A 21532-nucleotide genomic window follows, 5' to 3' on the forward strand; every position below is an offset into this window, starting at 1 on the left:
ATTAACACCAAATTTGAATCTGGTGAGGTGCTTTTTCACTGAACCATTTAGTAAAACAACTAACTGTTAGCACCACACATATTTGACATGCAGTCTAGAAATACCGATACACTTTCTGACATCAATGCTCATGCTGTCTAGGAAGTTGATGATGATATTGCACATACCGAGTCAAGTGGAATCTTTACAAAGTAAAATATCTATCACTCTTTTGTATATGTTTTCTTTATAAAGATACCTAATAACAACTAAAGATTGGTCCATTTGATTTACATCAGTAGTAGTATCAATCTGAAGTGAGTAAAAAATCGTCTCTCGAATCTCAGCTAACATTAACCTTCTTATGACATTCTTGATGCTAGTAATGATATAATCTATCATCATTTTAGATAACAGTATTACCAGTAATATTAGTTGTGTCCATTGTTAGCAGCACCAAATTGGCCTCACCTGTGATTGACATTTCAGCTTCAAATGTTTTTTAAGTGGTGGCCTCTTCTTTTTGTGTTTGCACAGTAACTATCTTGGGAGAATGTGGCGGTTTTGAAAATCCAGGATACATATCTGTGATTTTTTAGCAATGTTTTGCAGAATCCATTTAGTTTTTGTCTATTTTCTCGAAGTTTCTGTGCACCTCCTTTGTTTTCCGCTTATCCATTCTACCTGCCTAAAAAATTATGTTCGCTGGAGGTCTTTTTTAATTACAGTTATAATGTAATATTTTCATTTTCACAATTAAATTAGAATGTGACTGTACTGTATTTTCATAAATCTACTTTACGACTGTGGGCTCTACTCTACTCTACAGCTACCATATCTTACGTGCATTTGAGTGTGATATGCGGTCAGCACATCCATGTCTCCTTTACATGCAATACTGTCTTGTTGAACTATTTGTGTCTATTCGATCGTTCTAAGTTTCTTGATTGGCCGAAATTGCTCCAGCCCACCCGCCAACCCTATTTGCCACTGGCCTTTACATAAAATAAGAGATTATCAATGATTTCATAGTTCTTAAGTTGCAAAGATAATTTGAGCCAAGAAATAATATTTTTGCTCAATTTACTCTTTTTGTTTATATCTCTTCCATATACAATCTGGAATCAAAGATCTCGTAACGTTAACCTTTTTCACTTTTTAGCCCATTTAATGTATAAAAAATTGGTCTCTATAGCCCACTGGAAAAGGTTAAATGTAAGGCTTCAAGTAGCAATGATGTTAAATTATACAAAAGGATAAATGTTAAAAATTATCAATATTATTTGAATTCTGAGTGTGCAAACAAACCTTTTCTCTGCATATTAAATTCAGCACACATGAAATTTTCTGTACATGTAAAAAAATACAGTAACAATTATTCTCTGTACATGATACATCTTTAAATGCTATTTATAAACTTTATAATTTTATACATCTTAGGGAAAGCTGACAGATCAACATCCCTTATGCCTCTCTCTTGTGAGACTCATTAAATATTTAAATATAATAATAATTAAATATACAGATACAGAAAGAAGGATCATAACTTGGAAAATATTCAATCTATAAATATTAATTTTGCAAAATTGCTGCAATCAATATCATACATATATATTTATAGAAATTGAAATGTGTAATTTTAAGAACTTATTTTTATTTTGAAACACATTAAATGCAAAGAAATTTTGAAATGATTATTTGTTTTATATAAACTGAATGGGAAAATTATTTTCAACTATTTTCTTGCGTACAACACATATATATGTGCAGGCTTTTATCCAAGAAGGCATTTGTTATGTGGACAACCATGGCTATGCAGTTTCTTCTATGAGCATTTATCTGCTGAATTCAACAACACCCTAAAATAGCACTTTAATATTTGAACTATTTAAATTTATTTTAATAGTTTTTGAGTGATATATTTTACATAAGGTAAGCATTTTTATTCCCAGCAATCTTATAAAATTTACATAATAATATTATAAAAATTTCTGATTCCATATTTAAAAATTACTATTCACACAAACATAAACATTCCAAATTAAAAATAAAATCTATCTTTATTTCAATTGTAACCATCAATATATCATTTTGATTACATTTTATTACAACATTTAGTATTCCCTAAATAGTTTTTTTTAATTGTTATATTTACACTTAAAAAAATAACATGTAAAAAACACATATTTTCAATAACAAAATATGCAGCACAAATATAAATGCTCCAAATTGGGGGAAAAAAAAAAATCTTTATTTCAATTGTAACCATCAGTATTTATTTTTATTACAACATTTAGTATTCCCTAAACAGTTTTTTTTATTAAATCGCTATATTTACACTTAAAAAAAATAACATATAAAAATACACAGATTCTCAAAAACAAAATATGCAGCATACGGAATGTATAAAATATAACCATGATTCCATAACAAACTTATATTTAGTAGCAAAGGTGAACTTCATTGCCCTTGTCGCAATTTTCTAGCCAATTCTTTAGAGAAGAATTTCTTTAAAACACTGAAAACAAAATAAAGTACAATGAAATATGATAATGGCTTTTAGAATCTCATGAAAAGCATAATATATATTTTACTTTCATGCATGCTCCACAAATCATTAATTTGTTCATTTTCAATTTGATTTTCAAAATGCAATACAGAATTTTTGTGCATATTTATTTCAAATAAACCAATAAGAAAAATATTACAAAAGTCAAAACATATAATTTTTATCCCCCCCCCAAAAAAAATCAAACTGATTTTTTTGAAACCCCAAAAAAATCAAAAGGCCGATTTTTCATGTTACAACTACTAAAAAAAAAAAAAAAAAAAAAAAAAAAAAGACAATATAATTTTTAAATGGAAAACAAATAAATAAACAGTATCATTTAAAAGCGCAGTTACTAATTATTAAACACGAACAGTACAAAAAATACTTCATGAAAAATGCTTTTATGCATTTTTTAATTGAAATACAATATTTTTAATATTTATGTTATTTTCATGGATTTGTAAACAAAAAAGACAGTTTCTTGCTGCATTTGTAACTATGTAACTGCAATTTTTCTACTTTTTCAAATTGCAAAATTATATCTGCAATTTATCATTTGCAACATCAGCATCATTTGCCTTTTAAACCAGCAATTCTTCCAGTTCAATTGACTTGACTGGCCAGAAACCATGCTTTTGGCTGTAAATAATGAAATTATGCCAAGCTCCATAAAATTTGTGAGATGGTTTAGAAATAACTTTAGGAGAACTAAATTTTAAATTGGGTTGGGAGGAAAAATTGGTATTCTTTCACCAAACTCAGAAAAGTTGGCACCTCTGCAAAGGCTAACAATTTCCCCCTTAATTCTAAATGAAATGAACAAAGAATACTGCAAAATAACATAAATAACTGGAATTACAATTAGATATAGTTAGTTGGAGAAACCTTACTTAGGAAAAATCACTATTACATAAAAACCATATAACATTTGCTTCTCTTTTCAAGAAATACAAACAATTACATGCCACTTTATGCAACAGCCTAAAATTCTCAGAGCAGGACGAAACAGTCTTAGATATCTTCAACATTACATATCATGATAACATTTCATGTGCACTTTTATCATGATATTTAAATATTATTGTCTGTTGACTTAAAGTTCACTGCTCAAAGTAGATTCAGATAAACTTAACTGATAACAAGTCCAAGACCACACTAACCACAGCAAATGGGGCACTTTGTCTCCTTTAAAAGCAAAATGATCAATGTAATAGATTATTAAACCAGAAAATGTGTTATCTGAAATATTTTGAGTCTGATTTAATTTGAGACAAACTATCTTCCAACACATACTAAAAATAAGCATAAAAGCAATTTTTGGTTAACACAATTAAGATATTTTGAAAGGAGTTTTTTCTTTAAATCAAATATTTAATGCAATAAAATGAATAAACTTTATTGCACATATATGGCAGATGCGGAAGGGGGGAAAGAATAGAATATTATTAATAATTTAAAAATGTTCTTTCAAATTTTCATTAAACTCTTATTGTTTCATTACATGTTGCTCAAAACTATCTTTTGAGTAGTTGACTGGATATCAATTTGGTTAAATAATGTAACTTTAGAACAAGAAAAAACTATTATTTTTCATCATCTCTTACATCTAATTTGACTGCATCTTACTGGAATATGTAAAATACTCTATACAAGACAAAACACTAAATACACTTTTTTATCTCACCAACCTTACATAATGGTAAATTTATAATTTTTATTAGACTTTTTTCTTTCTAAAAATATAGTGTTTTGTACAGCAAATCTCAAGGGAATACTTCTATGGATTTATAAAAAATATTTCCAAAGTAAGTTAAGTTGGTCAGCTAAGTCTTGGCTTTTAAAAGGTATTCTAACTTTTAACATCTTATGCCTTTAAGTTAAATCACATTTCTAATAAAAAAATACTATATCAAAATTTTGCAATACAGCTTGGATTTGAACTTAACAGCAGTAATAGCTATGAACTCCTATTCCTGAAAAACTTCAAAACACAAAGTATAAATTCCCATATTGGCTTTTATTTTTTCAGAAAATGTACAGTAGGTAACTGACCTTTTTATATTTTGTTTTTCATAGGATTTACTTTCAATTATTGCTTTCTGAGACAGAATTTTAAAGTTAAAATAATTTAATCTGATTCTATGCCACATTTCAATAAAATATCAGAGCACAGCACTAGATGAAACACACTGAACTCTAGGATTTTAATGTATCACAATGAAAAGGGTTCAGGTAACTTAACAATTAATGAAGTGATACACAACAGTTTTTCACAAACCTTGCAAATTCTTGAATATCCTCTCTCCATAAATGCAGGAAATTTTTATTCTCCCATATAAATTTAAATTCAACCCATATACATTCCAGACTGCCTAATCTACCTGAGTGATAATTGTGGTTATGCATCAAACCTTGAAGAAATTAGATGTGGTTCTACCCCCCTTTTAAAAGGTAGAAACTGACTTACTGAAAAATTACCTAACAGGTGGATTAAATATGTAGGTTGCCAATAACTAGTCAATTTCTACATAGCTACCACAACCAACTTTTGTAATATTATATGATTTTCTTCTCCAAGGCAGAATTTTTCCAGCTTTTCTACTTCAAGTGCTCCCTGGACATATATATATTCGTATGTATGTAGATTTACCTGTTGTACAGATGAGTGAAATTACAGTTGTATAATATAACAATGAGACCAAAGTAAAATATTCATAAAATATTCAGCATGTTCTTAGATGTTTTATTTACAAGTAATTTAAAAATGTAATAAAATTACAAACATTTTACTAAGTAATCAGAATGAGATAGGTACATTTGATTCTGCCTATACAGTTTATTAATATGTGGGGTTATTTTACTAATGTTGAGTCATAAGTCATGCTAAATATTCATCCTATTATTTATTTTTATAAAGAAATTAAAGATTAAAAAAAAGCTTAAAGATTAACTTGCAACAGTTTTACCAACATAATGACTTTGTTACTAGGTCTGATGATGTTTCAGCTCTCACCGAACAGCCTAATTTATGTGTTACATTCAGTTGGTTATATGAACATTAAAATCATCCCTCCTTATTCATGTCAGTTAACATTCCCACACATTGGAAGTTATGTGGCAAGTTCCCACTTTGCAAAATGGGGGGAAAAAAAAAGCGAGTTACAACTTTTCAGTCTAAAATCCTAAAATCTACAGATAGGGCTACACTTCCAGTGACTTCAAGTGACATCTAGTACACAGAAGTAGTATGCTCTTTAAGTTCTTAGAAGTTCAGTACCCATACAGTTGCAGTAATTTATCCATGTTTCATCAAGTTAATCACTATGGATACAAATATATGAAGTCTTAAATCACTATATGGGTTCTTTTAAATATTGTTTTGCATTTTAATGAATACCTCTATGTACATTCAATCAATGCTTATACATAATATTCATAGAAAATCTAACAGACCATTGTTGCAAAAGTAAATACAGTCAAAAGTCGTTAATTCGGACACCCATAATCCGAAATGATCTATAATCCGGGCCTCAAAGCTAAAAACTTTCTGCACATTGCGCCGCGTTGACACATGCGCATAGGCGTTTACGCGTACGCATAAGACCTTTTACCACTGCGCATATATGTGTGCGCAAGCGCAGAATACGTTTTCGCATGCGCATTTTATGTATAACGGACGGTATAATCTAAAATGATCTATTTCAGTTTATGTTGATGATTGCGTTAATCTTCGAATTGGATCCAGCTTATTATTTTTTGCAGACTGTAAGAGCAATTTTATAAAAGTAAACTTGAACTTTCGATTATGTCAAACAGAATTTCCGATTCTGGAGCTCCCAAAGGATCGCACAAAACGAAAGTATGTTTCGATGTCCATCAAACAAAAAGTGGAATTGCTGCAAAAAATGGATAAAGACATGAAGAATGTGACAGAGAGGTTAGTGAAAACGAAAAAATTTCGATTGACAAGTTAGTCGGTATTCTCGGCACAACAATTAACTGGACTTGAACAGTGGAACTTTGTAACTGAACAAGAAATTGTGTCTGTTTATAGAATTAAAGAGAAAGTATTATCACATAAAACGAAGCAACTTAAAACAACTTACATTGAAAGAAATGTTTAATAAAGTAAACAAATAAATATTAAGCCTTTTTTTTTTTTTTTTTTTTTTTGTAAATTTTGATATCCTTTAGATTATAATTGCTCTTTATTTCATAAATTACGGCTTCATATTTTTAATTTTAGAATTTCTGCATGCCATCTGACGAGATTTAAACTGATGATCTATAATCAGGAAAAATCGATAATCCGGAATCGCCGAAGTCCCGACGAGTCCGGATTAACGACTTTTGACTGTAAAGCTAAACAAAGTACACTTTAAAAAAGGCTAAGCCAAAAATATCCTCCCTAAGGGAAAATTATGTTTTAGGACCATGTTAAGAGCCGATTAATTGTGATATTTTTGTTACTGCAAGGCAATAATGCATTACTATATTATTGTTCAGAGAACTTATATAACACTGAAATTCTGGCTTGAATACGATCAAACAGCAGACATTTATTGTATCATGAAAGAGAGAGGGACATATTATAATTCATGAAGTTTACTAAGCACTCTATCAAATTTGAAATTGGTAATATTTTCCATTACCCTTTAACTATGTTAAACTCTTTTCATTATGACATAATGATATATTAAAACACAAAAAACCAACATGATTTAAAACTGTGTTTTAAGTTGGTTGTAAATATTTAAACATAAAATCAAATCCCAAATAACTTTAAGAATTAATTAAGCATCTTCCAAAGAAAGGGCAATTGAATTTCAGATAATTTAAATGACAAGCATCCACCTTCAAATGAGATCATTGGTATAAATTTACAATTAGTTCATCCAACTTTTAATTAGAAGCACACCTTTATAAGAGAGTATTATTCATTAAAACTGTGAAGAAAATGCACTTTTTTACCATATGCACAAATAGCATTTGATTTAGGATTTGAAATATTATACAAAAATTATTAATTTAACAATTAAGTTTAAAAAGTTTAATATAAAGTTAATAAACATAAAAAATAACAAAGTTTAACATAAAGTTAATATTAGTTTAAAGTATTAAGTTTTTATAATGATTCATTAATCATACAGAAAAACCTTATAAATTATAATCCAAAATTTTCAGTCAACTTACACAAATGGGAAGACAAAATGCAACTTACTTTACTACAGACATCAAAAGAGAAAATTTATAGCTATTTCTCCTATTTAAATAAACATACTACCTTTTGTACACCGTTGGGCAGTACTGGCTTAAATAAAACAAAATAAGAAGAGGCTGTATGCATATCCAACATTCATCTAACTTGTGGGCTATTGCAGAAACCATTAATTCACTGCAACGATCAGTTTTCATTTTTCTATCCGTTGGTTTCTGAGTATGATCAAACTTCTGAAAATTTACGTAAACATATTTAATATATAAAGTTAGCATAACTACCATTCATAGAACATTTTCAACAATGCAAATATTCTCAATTATTATTTTTAAAAGATTTCTTTTTTTAAAATGTAAAAAATTTTCCATTACATTTACATAAATACTCATACTATGTTGTATGTGTGTACAGACTGCATCCTATTTCTGAAATATGTTTTTTTTGGGGGGGGGGAAGAAAAATCTCAAAATTTTGCTAAGGGACAAGAATAGAGGTGGTCAAATAGAAATATGGCAACACTGAAATTCCAGACAAAGGAATGAAGTGATATCTAATGTTTATTGTTAAGCATTTGTTTAGTATGTGCTAAACACAGGTAAAGTCAGAATGAGTTGTATAGAGAAATCGGACATACAAAGTGGTGCATTATGTACAAAAAAATAAAAATAAAAGAAAGCAGTTGCATGCAGATGAAGAAAATAGGTAATGTCTGATTCAAACAAAGGATGCTTTTAAAAAATTGGTACAACACTAGCAATCATTTTGTTTAACTTGAAGCAAATAACCTGAGATATATCCATGCAATTCAATTAAATGAATCAAATGGATTTTTTATACCTGCTCAAATGATGCTTAAATGATTAATATAAAGTTAATTAGTGTTAGTTCAAAGCCTTAAGGACTGGCCAAAGTACGAAATTTCTGAAAGTGAATTTAGGGCAAGTTTAGTAAGATGAGAAACTTTGTAGCACAGCACAACTCAAGATTTGGCATCAGATTTAATGGTGCAGCAGCTTCCTGAGGTCCACAAAGAGAAACTCCTTGCATTTCAGAAATACACTTTCAGCTTAAGAATGACGATAGCTTAGGACAGTATGTGATGCTGATGAAATCCTGGTCTTCTTTAATATGTCAAGTGACACTATAGTTGATGAGGTAGATAAAAGAACAAGTATGATGCCATCAACAGGAGCTGAAAAAGTGTCGCACCATAAGGTTATGTATCCCTACTGATGAAGCAAGTTGCCATTTTACATCATTTTAATGTAAACCTCTACTCTGTTTGTCACACACTGTACTGGGGAGTGTCAGTTGTTAACATTCACAGTGCACGATGTTGCAGAACACATAGTTACGGTAATACTGAAGTAATTGCTACGCACTTTGTTTATCACATGGAGATACCCTGTTAAGATGTAGCAAATGGAAACAAACAATCTGTGATGCAATTGTTTCACAAACAGTAGGTTCTTCATTAAACATTTGTGTGTTTCCCAGAGTAGACTCTATGAAACTAAAGTGAATTCTAAGCACTTCAGTTTAGGTCGAAATAGGGTCCAAAGAAGCATATTTTTTTTTTTTTTTTTAAATTTTTTTTACATTTTTTGTGTTACCTTTATTCATTAAATATCATGTTCTTCGCACTTTAACCATAAAATTCAATTCAACAGCAATATCGCAAAATAATTTTAAAATGAGCATACCTTTAGAATTTCCAATACACAGTTCAGCGTGCTGAAGGTAAAAAGGGTCTCTCCCGGTAGATTGTTGCCATTGCTTGCTTTTAAATCATTGAGTTTGTTAATCAAAAATTCATTATTAAAGTTTTACAAAATATGAAATCGATAATAAAACAAATTCCTAATTTGGGCTTCCAGATGACCATATTCGGGTGGAAACGTATGTTATTCAAAATTTGACGGCTCTAAGTAATGTTGTTTTATCACAATGCAAGAAACATCCATACATTTCTGCAGATTCTTCATTTTTTAAATTTCTTTAAATATAATACATGGCAAAAATGGTGGCAGCAATTTGAAAAGTGAATAGGACATCTATAGTAACCAACGAAAAATGCCAAAACGAAAATAATAGTCCTTCAGGACAAATTGCCTCTTCGGGCTAAAAAAAGAGTGAACATACATGTGTCAAATACAAATGTGCATAACTATACTTAAATTACTTAATTTTTATTTCTTTCTGTCCTCTAAGCCATCTGAATGGCATTTATGGCTACATTTTCTCCATAAAAATAGTTTGTTTTTGAATTTCTAAACTACCTTAGTTTGTCTGAGACCTTCTGAATCATCCTGTACATGCAAATAGAGAGAACAAAAATTCACAGGATGAATAAAAAATCCCAAGTTATACTAGAATATTTTTAGAGGATTAATGATTGGAGGATACAACATGAATATCTGATAATGAATTTTCATCATTTGAGAAAAAATAAAATTTAAAATTTTTTTTTTAAATGTTTGCTAAAAAAAAAAAAAAAAAAAAAAAGAAAAAAAAAAGAACACTACAGCAAAAATTGTGTATACTGTCAAAAGTCGTTAATTCGGACACCCATAATCTGGAATGATCTATAATCTGGACCTCAAAGCTAAAAACTTTCTGCGTATGCGGCGCGTTGACACATGCACATAGGCATTTACGCGTGCGCGTAAGACCTTTACGACTGCGCATATGCATGTGCGCAAGCGCAGAATACGTTTTCGCGTGCGCGTTTTATGTATAACGGACGGTATAAGCTAAAATTATCTAATTATTTATTTCAGTTAATGTTGATGATTGCGTTGTTCCTTAATCTTCGAATTGGATCCGGCTTATTATTTTTTGCAGACTGTAAGATCAATTTTATAAAAGTAAACTTGAACTTTCGATTATGTCAAATAGAATTTTTGATGCTGGAGCTCCCAAAGGATCTACAAAACGAAAGTATGTTTCGATGTCCATCAAACAAAAAGTGGAATTGCTGCAAAAAATGGATAAAGACATGAAGAAGGTGACTGAGAGGTTAGTGAAAACAAAAAAATTTCAATTGACAAGTTAGTCGGTAGTCTCGGCACAGCAATTACGAGACTTGAACAGCGGAATTTTATAACTGAACAAGAAATTATGTCTGTTTATAGAATTAAAGTGAAAGTATTATCACATAAAACGAAGCAACTTAAACAACTTGCATTGAAAGAAATTTTTAATAAAGTAAACAAATAAATATTAAGCTTTTTTTTTTTTTGTAAATTTTGATACCCTATAGATCATAATTGTTCTTTATTTCATAAATTATGGTTTCATACTTTTAATTTTAGAATTCCTGCATGCCATCTTACGAGATTTAAACTGATGATCTATAATCCGGAAAAATCGATAATCCGGAATTGCCGATGTCCCGACGAGTCCGGATTAACGACTTTTGACTGTACTGTGATATGTTGGCATATGGCTACTGTCACAATTTATTCATAAAAGACGGTTATTTTTAGCACAATAGAATAATACCCTATAAATTCATTACAAAAATTAAGTCTCTTTTGAATAACAAATTGGAAGGTTAAAACGTCCAGTCTTCAAAATCACCCAATCTTAAGCCCAAATACAGTTTTATAGTACAAATACATCAAAAGCAAAATCTAAACAAGTTTCATTTCTCTGATGGGAAAAGCATGAATTTACTGTTATGTCATCTTTGAAAGTGTATGCAACAGCTGTAAAATTTCAAGTAGAGTAATTTTTTCATTGTTCAACTATCTCTTAAGGATTTGCTGAACATGAATATTTCTTGCCTTCATATACACACTGAATTATTTTTAATTACTTTATAACACACAAGGATTATCTGCATATGCTTGGCCCCCATTTTAACAAAGACTACTTTGAAGATGTAATCAGAGGATCCTATAACCACCACCAACTCTCAAGAGGATATTCATATTAACACATTTTACAAGGTTGCATTTCACCAAGATGCTACAATCAAAATATCTCTGCTTCATCCCTAATCCAGAACTAAGCACAGCAGTGTAATAGTCAGTTCAACAACATATTACAAAGCAGGATTCTCAAGGCGACAGTGCAGACAAGTGGCCAGATCTTGGCTTGGACATTAAATGTCAACTTGATTTGAACACTTTTGAATCGATGAATATCTCCTATTAAGAGTTTCAACAACTATTCTAAGAGATTTCCCTCTTTTCCAAAGATATATGATGATCTTTCTTTCAGCAATATCGATCTCTTTTATGTTACCTGCCATGGAATCACAAAAGCATCCAAAATTTCAAATACTAAATAAACCAGTAATAATAACCAGAAGTAATTGTAGAAACACAATTACTAAGGCTTACAATTACTTAAAATAAATAAATAAATAAATAAAATAAATAATAATAATAATAAAAATAAATTTTAAGAAAACCCACCCACTTAGAGCAATTACTTTTTTAACAATAAAAGGTCTTCAAAAACTCTATTTTATAAGTATACATTGACTTTTCATGGGGCTGACAGATGATCATTCTTGTTTTTCCCCCCTTAATGCTAATGTTTCCCCCCCCTCCAAAGCTTGAAGAATCACTAAGAAGTATTTTGATTTTCCCAAGTGAGACTGCAATACTAATTTTAGCATGAACATATTAGATGGTTACCTGTATGCAGAGTTTTGGTGGTACATGTATGGCTGCAGCTAATTTTTTTTTTCTATGGCAGAATCCAGAAAAATTGCATTGAAAACCTGTTTAGAATGGCCAGAAACTGAAATTCATTGATTATGTTAAATTAAAAATTGAAAAAACTATGGAAATCTGTTTCATCATTATTTATGAAGAAATTTGTTACTTCTTTAAATTTTACAGTAACAAGTTCCTTATGCTTTTGAGAAAACACGTGCCATTTACAATCATCCTTTCCATCATGTGCAACTGAGAAATCTTTGTTGCATACACTGCAATGTGTGTGACTCAAAAAAATTTTTGGATGCTTTAGTGCATGGAAATTCTGAAGAATATGAATCTTTAAATTTATGCTGTGATAATTTCAGCTTCTTCATTCAAGGCAGTATAATTAATAAAGAAGTTTCTAGCTGAATCACAGCTGACAAGATGACTACGCTCTCAGCAGCAGACCAAACGTTCACGTAATACATCCTGTAAGAACTAAACAACCCCTTTACAGCAGCAAAGAACCTGGGATTGCAAGGAGCTAGATCACAGATATTAACAGTTGGAGTTTACTAATCTAGATTGGCTACTCTTTAAAACCAGCAACACACTCAACACATGTTACATGATGACATGAGTATTTAGCTAATCATTGGATGAATTAGTTGGTTCTGTTTTGCATATTAGTTCCCTTACCCTCTTTCTGTTAAATCCATAGCTTTCCTCATATTTTTCATAGGTCATAGTTGGAATCTATGTATATACAATCAAAACACACACACACACACACATATATATATATATATAGAGAGAGAGAGAGAAAGAGCAAATCCCTTTGATGACTAAACACTTTATTTCCTTTTTGTTTGTTTTTGTCACATCTATAGGAATTTAACAGTTAATTTTATAGCTTTCATTTTGAGGGTATAGAATCAACTATATGTTCCCCCCCAAATCTAGTTAGAGTTTAAAATGATGCAAATTGCAGAAAAGTGATTAAACATTTATTGTAAAATATTGAGATTATGAGAAACATCCAAAAAGATATATGTACTTTTGCTCATTTAAAAGCACTAATGTTATAAGAAATTAACTGCTAAATCAATCTGAACATGAAACTTAAAAATTTATAAATATACTGAATTTGGCAATGCAGCATTATTTCCGAGATTTCATGGTATTTTCAAATTTCATCATAAGGTTCACACTGGAGATTAAATTTGTTAGAAAGTTCACTAACGGTGAACAAAAAGTCCATTTTTAACATTTTATTGTATTTTATCATAGTACAGATTGTAGAACCCTCATTCTGTAAAGACTTTTATTAATGTACGGATAAAGATACATACCTGCTTTACATCCACTACTTTTATTAATATTAAAAATATATTAATTTAACAGATATACATAAATAAAAATAAACATCACATGTAAGTCACTCAACACAAATAAAAGAATAATTGCAGACAGGAATCCATGTCCTTAGCAAGCATGCTAATTTGCAGAAAAATCAGGATAAGCAAAGTCAATTCAATGCTTCACTGATGCTGCAAGATATTAACTGTCAGGGTCAATCATAAATTCTTTGCCCAACTGGATGAGAGGTAGAAAACTGGTTGCACCATCTTTTGGATCTGGCTACTACTTAAAGAGTTCTCTACATTTTTTGCCCCTTGATTATTTATACAATCTGTAAAATATCAAAGACCTACTTTTTCACTATTTAGTATTTCTAGATTAGCAGATTCATATATATATATATATATATTTTAGAGAAAAACTGAGAGTTCAATGTTGTATTCACCTTCTTTGTAAAATGAAAAATTTATCCCCAAAATATATAACTTCTGATTTGTAATTGCTTGTAGAAGCCTTGAACTGCGTGTTTAATCAGCATGGAAAAAATCCCCCAAACAACATATTTGTTCTTAAATCTTCGCAAATTTTATATATTGAAATGAAAAACATTTTTATTTTAATTAATTAAAGCAAAATCTAGGTTTTTGCAAATAGCAATCCGACTTGATGAAGACCTCCCTTCCCAAAAAAGAAAGAAATGCTTTAACAGATGCTAATCCATCCAGAACATTCATAAAAGATTTAGATCATATTTCATAAATATTAAAATTTGAAGCATATGCTTAATGTTTAAGGAAATGAAGCTTGTGACTATTTTCATTGAGCATCCTTTCTAAATATATGACTCTCCTTGTAATTTAATCCTAATGCTTTATTTATTTATTTATTATACATTCTGCAAAATGTGTACTATAAAGATTATATTCCATACAACAAAATTTTGATTATAGATAGATAACTTCAAATACATATTATATTCATCAGTTAGCTTACAGATATATAATTTAGTTTAGGAATAATTAACATACTTCTCCAAGTTTTCCAGTAACACATCTATCAGTAATCTGAGAAAATACTGGGCCAGGACATACAATAGTAACATCAATGTTTTGTCCAATCATTTCAGTTCTTAAACATTCGAAGTATCCCTGAAAATAGAGAAGAATATCTGAGCCTGCAATCTGTAACTTAGCAGATAAATTTTCAGCTTTATATACAATAACTTTTTATAATGGTAATTCATGGGAGTTTACTAATCTCATGCTGATAATTAAAGTCTCTAAAACCACTCTTTTTGTTAAAACCATGCAGTTTTTGGAGTCATACTGGTAAAATTTGGATCCCCCCACGCTTTTTGCTTGATACCAGACAAAATGGGACGATCAGGAACAGAGCGGGAGGGGCACTCTTGATTAAAAATCCCCCTGGCAAAATTCATTAAGGGAAGAAGAATATGATCTACACTATTTATTCCTTTCTGTGGGTAAATTTTTATCCATTTCCACAATTTTGTTGCATCTGTCAATTTTAATATTGCAATAAGATAAAAAGGAATTTGCATATAGTGCCTGTCTAATGTCATTATTCCAAGCAACCATTGTGCTGTGATTCATTTGAAACAAGGTTTGGTCTGCAAAATCCAACAGATGTTGATTCCTGACTTCAGTAAGTAAATGAATTAATTAAGCGGCAGAAATAAAAGTAATGCAAGGTAAAAAAAAAAAAAAAAAAAATTGCGTTCAGACACCTTCCCCTCCTGGCATAATCAAAGGTTGCATAAACCATTTCAGCTTTGAGACATTTATTTTCATGAGACAGATATTTGAAACAGTATATTTCCTTGTGAAGAATATCTCTTGCTTGAAGAAACAATACAGTTTATTCTTCCTGTCATGGTAAATTGCAACATCAAATAAATTGCTATAAAAAGAAACTTTACCATGAAAGAAGGCAAGACAAATTGAACACATCTGATGTAGAGAAAATGTGCTCACCCCCCAAAAAAAAGGCTCCCACTGGTATGGCTTAGAGGGAAATGTATTGCATTTTTTATAATAATACTGTATAAGATTTTACTAAGGAGTGCAAAATCAGTAGAAACAGTTGCTCTTATCCCTTTAGGCATGGAGTCAAACTGGGCTTGGATGACAGAAATGGGCAACATATTCCATGCTGCTTCAAGTCTATGCCACATTTCATCACTTGTATTAGCCACAGAAAGATGACGAGCCAGTTTCTTAGCAACCCATGACCAGATGCTTTCAATTGGTGACAAATCTGGAGACTGTGCATGCCAGGGCAGCAATTGAATATCCTGTGTATCGAGGAAGGTCAGAACATGACGTGCAACATGTGGTCTTGCATTATCTTGTTGGAACATGGTGTTTGGGGACCTCGAAGATAGGGCACAAACACCGGACATAACATGTCAGAAATAAACCCATCTGCGTTCAAACTACCATCAATTTGAACTAGAGATATGCATGTTGTGTGCCCAATGGTTGCCCAAACAATCACACCAGGTACATGGCCCCTATGCCAATATCGAATGCAAGCAAGCGACATGTGGTCTCCTCATACACTCCAGACAAGTATACGGCCATCAAAATGCTACACGTAGAACTGGGACTCATCTGAAAGGGCAACACTATGTCACTCCTGTATCCAGCTTTATCATTTGGCCCACCATAGTCGCAAATCTGTGGAAATTCCAACTTTAATCCTGACTTTTTAGAAATAAACTTATGTTTAGATGTGGTTTTAGCTTATCAACCTACAACATTTTAAAATAAACTGTTGTGGATTGGAAATTACATGTTTTGTAGCTCAATAGCCGACAAACGGTGAGAATTACTCATATTTTCCCAAGTAATTTAAAATTTAAAAATCCGTCAAAAATATTTATAAGCATATAATCTGTAAGAAGAAGAAGAAGAAGAAGAAGAAGAAGAAGAAGAAGAAGAAGAAGAACAACAACAACAACAACAAAAAAAAAAAAAAAAAAAAAATTTGCAACTGTGTAATTCACATATAATTTATAACTATAGAAGTTAACAATGAAAAAATTTGAAAGATAATAAACAGCAATTTCTGCATTGCTATAAAAATTGATTGCTCTTTATGTAAAAGTCTTCCATGACAAAAACCATAAGAATTTAAATTCCAAGTTTTTCTAGATTGGGGGTGAGCATTAAATTTATGTTTTACTAAAAAATATCTGCTCTTTTTGATTTTTTTTAAAGAGCAGAATCTATTGATTAAATAAAACATGCTTAACACCTTTGCTGCCATCTATGAGAATGTTCACCATAGGCAATCAGTTTACTTGCTAGTTACGAGATAACTCATTACCGAGTGTTAATTTAATTGAAAACTGGGATCAAAACAAAGGATTTATGAAATTCGAAATTATTAATAAAATTCAAATTATCATATGTTATTATTATTTGCACTTGCATACTATTTACTTACGACAGCAATTCATAAATTTTAAGTTCATCATTTGTCCCCCTCCCCACCAAAAAAAAAATAAATCTATGTTCTACATAGCACAATATTGGTCTTCACAAAATACAGAGGGTATTTACACATTTTTAAAACAATCTTAGAATCATTTAATTAACATTTAAAATGTAAAGAATGTTTTTTTTTAATATTCAATCTAATTGCTTTTTTCTGAGGGGGTGGCTATAAGTCTGCATCATGGTATCCATGATAGAAGGACTTTTCATAAAATGTCCAATGGTATTAATTTCCATTACTCTTCCACTACTTTCCAGAGTCCATGAATCACAGCGGGTATGGATTTAAAAAGAGCTCTTCAGAGGCATAATAGTCCACAGATGAAACATCAGGGGACTTCATGTTGAAAAGGTATATATGCAATACTTGTATCAGTCTTCACTTGTTACAGGAATGCAGTGGTTCTTTTCGAAATATGATTTGTTACTTCATCTTGATGAAGTTTCCTTCTTGGAAAGTCATTGGAATAAAGAAATGGAATTTCTTCTGTAAATATCAGATGTAAAACTTTCTCAATAGCATATTGAGTTGATTTTAACACTCCCCCCCCCACTCTTCTTAGTTTTAATTTCTCACTGGATTAGAAACCTGCAACAATCATACCCTTACAGAAATTTCTCTGCATTGACAGAATCAAGTTAGTAGACTTTTCCCCTTCGTTTTCAATAATAAATAACCTGCTACCCCCAGTCATTTAGGTAAACCCATGCTTTATAAGGATCACAATTTATTTTCATTTACCTCCTGCTAAATACTTTGCAAACAGGGTTTTACAAATTATTCTGCGTTGAGCCACATGCCCCAGCAAAAGCTGGTGAATAATATTTTTTTAGTTTTTTAAGTTGGTAATTTTTATTATTTTATTTATTGTTGCTACAGATGTGTTTAAAGACTTTGCAACTGATATCTATCTGTGCCAGCAGTTTTCTGTGGTTACCAACAAATTAACTTCAGAAATATTAAAATATACTTTTTTTTGGATCTCGTTTGGAGTCTTTTTTTCCATGTAGAAGTAATGAACGATGGTTTTTCTCTTTCTGATTAGTAATGTTACTCATTTACAATTAGAAATTCTAATGTCACTTATTTTACAACATTTTCTTAAATTATGGAAAAGGAATATTTCTTTTTGGAAAGCACAAAAACATATCCTTAAATCCACAGCTTGTTTACATGTGACATTTTAAAACAAGAATGAAGTTAAAAGTAGCAAACAATATTTCTCATTTCAAATAATAAGTTGCTGCCACAAACTTTTTTCAAAAAACATTCTGTATGGAATTTATTCTAAAAACGTGCAAACAAGAATTGTGATATAAAATAGATACATATGAACATGCTGCTTTTCAATATACACACATGATGAACATAAATAATGTTAAAAAAAAAAAAAACCCTCACTATTTCGCAAAATATCAAAATTGCAGAATATGCTGACACAAATCAGTAAGATTAACATACTTATTATTTCTGCAACTAAGTTTTACAGATTCAGTAAAACATATTAATATTTGCCTTAATTTTATGAATATATTGCATTAATTTTGGAATAAATATAGACATAGGCTCTTCCTTTCTTTGTTCCTGATGAAGAACGACATGTACCTGTTCATCCTTCTTGAAATTAACAAGAGTTGTAATTAAAATCTATGCCAAACACAAAGTTGTTACTTTGCTTAATTTGATATATTAACATTTGATTAGATATTCTATGTACACTTTTATACTGAAATCTTGAGTAGAGAAAGGTAGCTTTATTTAAATTTTAAATATAATAAAAATAAAATTAATTAATGCACATAATGCTATATAAGTTAACTTAGTAATGTATCACATATTCATGTAAAACAAAACTAAATAAAAGTATTAACTGATTAAACAAAAGAGGTCCAACCTTTTAGCTTCCATGGGACACATTAGAAGAAGAGATATTTTAGGCCACACAAACTATTTCTTTTATCAGTGGTAGCATGTGAACTCCCAAATAAACAAATCACACAATTGCATGGGTTTCATTGAAAATTCTTGGGTTTGCTCAGGTTCGATTGCTAACAGAAATTTCAAAATTTCATTTCTATGAGAGATATGTGTGTGTTCGACCAGTTAGTTCAGATTTGCTCAGTGTGTACTACGGTACAAAGTCCGAGATCTGGACGTCCAATATCTGGAATGATCTAAAATCTGAACCTCAAAACTACCAACTTTTTTTTTTTTTTTGTATGCACTATGCATGCACATTTGATTTTTTTCCTGTGGAGATTATCAATTTTTAATTTCACTTCGGCACTAAATGAATATCTCATTATTGAAGAACCAATAATTTAGCATAAATTAGCAAATGTTGCAGGAAGCATAAACTTTACGAAAATAATACAGGACTTTGAGCATTTAAAGGAGTAAAGATTTTCCTGTTATGTATCGTGACAATAGAAGAGCACATATGATACAAGTGTTAATGAATGATTGGTTTGAAAATCCTTTCATACACGAGCCTTGGTAGAATTTGGTTGGTTTACCTGATGACGCAAAAATTGTCCTAATTGTAGACAACTGTACGGCACATACTTCACTTTCTTTGTTGTTCAGTAGTTAAAGATAATGTATTCATATTATTCTTTCCTCCAAATTGTATGTCCGTTATTCAGCCTATTGATATTGGAATAGTGTGCGTGCTGAAATGCAAATATAAAGTAGAATTTTTTAAAGCCATGTTAAATTTCTTGAATAACAGCAGGACTATTCAAGTATTTTTGAAATATTTTAGCATAAAACCTGCTTTGTGGAGAACTGCAAGATCATGGGAGGATGTGCCTCCAGATACTTTAAAAATGCTTGGCATAATTATTGCCATCTACCATATTTCATGGTGAGGATGATGAATATGATAGCCACGAATGAGAAGGTTTTCAGATATTGCAAACCAAAGGAGAAATTTTCCAAATAATGGATTTTGTAAAGAAATGAGGAGAAGCGGTAACATATGAAGACATACAACAGAAGTTTTTCATTGCAATGACAATGATCCAAACATCAATCAACAGACGGCAAAATCTGTACTATGGTTCTACATCCAGAAAATACCGCTACCGATAGAGAAGAAAGTGACAGATGACAAAGAGGTTATTGAAAACGAAAAAATTTCAATTGGCAAGTTAGTCGAAATTCTCTGCACAACAGTTGCAGGACTTGAACAGTGGAATTTTGTTAACTGAACAGGAAATTATGTCTATCTATAGAATTAGAGAAAAATATTACCACAAAAAAAGGAACTTAAACACCTTACATTCAAAGAAATGTTTAATAAAGTAAACAAATAAATATTAAGCTTTTTTTTTTGTAAATTTTGATACCCTTTAGATCAGGGTTTCTCAACTGCTGGTCCGCTATCTGTTCAAAACAGAAAGTGTCATCGGCCGACAACCGATATTACAATAGCATATACCATAATTTCGGGTAGATAAGCCGCCCTGGCATATGCGCCGCACATATGATAATTGATTAAAAAAAATAAAAGGTGATTGAATGAGCCGCACTGCCGTATACGCTGCAGGCTGCAGCCAAGCATTCCGAAGCATGACAATCAATATTCATTCATTCAGTAATTCCCTGCCATATTGGTGTAATCATCATTGATAACATTTACAACATAAATATAATCAGTAATATAAAGAAGAAACATCTTACCTTGAACTTGCCGAAAACAAACTCTGATGATTTCTAATATATTATTTTTACTTTTTCAGTAAACTCCGTTTATCAGCATAAATTACCACATTATGAAAAAGAATACGTAAATTAGATAAACAAACAGAATTTTCTAATTAAATTAAACTACATTTATTTATACAAAACCTTCAAAATCCGACTCATCGATGTCTGATTTAAGTAAATTTAACAAATGACCATCAAGGTCAGTTTCATCATTCTGTTCTAAATCACTTCTTTCAACGTCACTATCTTCACATTCATTTTCTTTTTCAATGATTTCTGATTTAATGAAATCCGATACGATCGTATTAGCTCAGACTGATTGTCATGCTTTATCGACCCATAAGGCAGCCTCCTCATACGAAGCTTTTCTCATTCGTGAAGGAATGGAGTCCGCTTTGCATCCATTCCTCCCACTGCTTTCGTAGTTCGTGCTTGAAAGTTCTATTGATAGTGAGATTTAGCGGCTGTAAAATTTTTGTAAGCCCACCTGGTATCACTGAGACATTGGTGCTAAGTTTTTTTCTTTCAGAT

The 21532-nt window shown here is 30.7% G+C and overlaps 1 protein-coding gene across 1 annotated transcript in view; it reads right to left on the reverse strand.

Moving 5' to 3' along the window:
• Positions 1-2208: 2208 nt before the first annotated feature.
• The window catches only part of LOC118198734 (dehydrogenase/reductase SDR family member 7-like), a 65649-nt gene continuing 46325 nt past the window's right edge, over positions 2209-21532 (reverse strand). The window contains exons 6-8 of the mRNA XM_085806536.1: positions 14797-14916; positions 7815-7981; positions 2209-2497 (exon numbers count right to left, since the gene is read on the reverse strand). Of these exons, the coding sequence (XP_085662662.1) occupies positions 2440-2497; positions 7815-7981; positions 14797-14916 (345 nt within the window). The 3' untranslated portion in view covers positions 2209-2439. The remainder of the gene's footprint in view (positions 2498-7814; positions 7982-14796; positions 14917-21532) is intronic.

Source organism: Stegodyphus dumicola, chromosome 12 (assembly GCF_044657685.1).
Source record: "Stegodyphus dumicola isolate Sdum_Otavi_A_Nest chromosome 12, ASM4465768v1".
NCBI classification, from domain to species: domain Eukaryota; kingdom Metazoa; phylum Arthropoda; class Arachnida; order Araneae; family Eresidae; genus Stegodyphus; species Stegodyphus dumicola.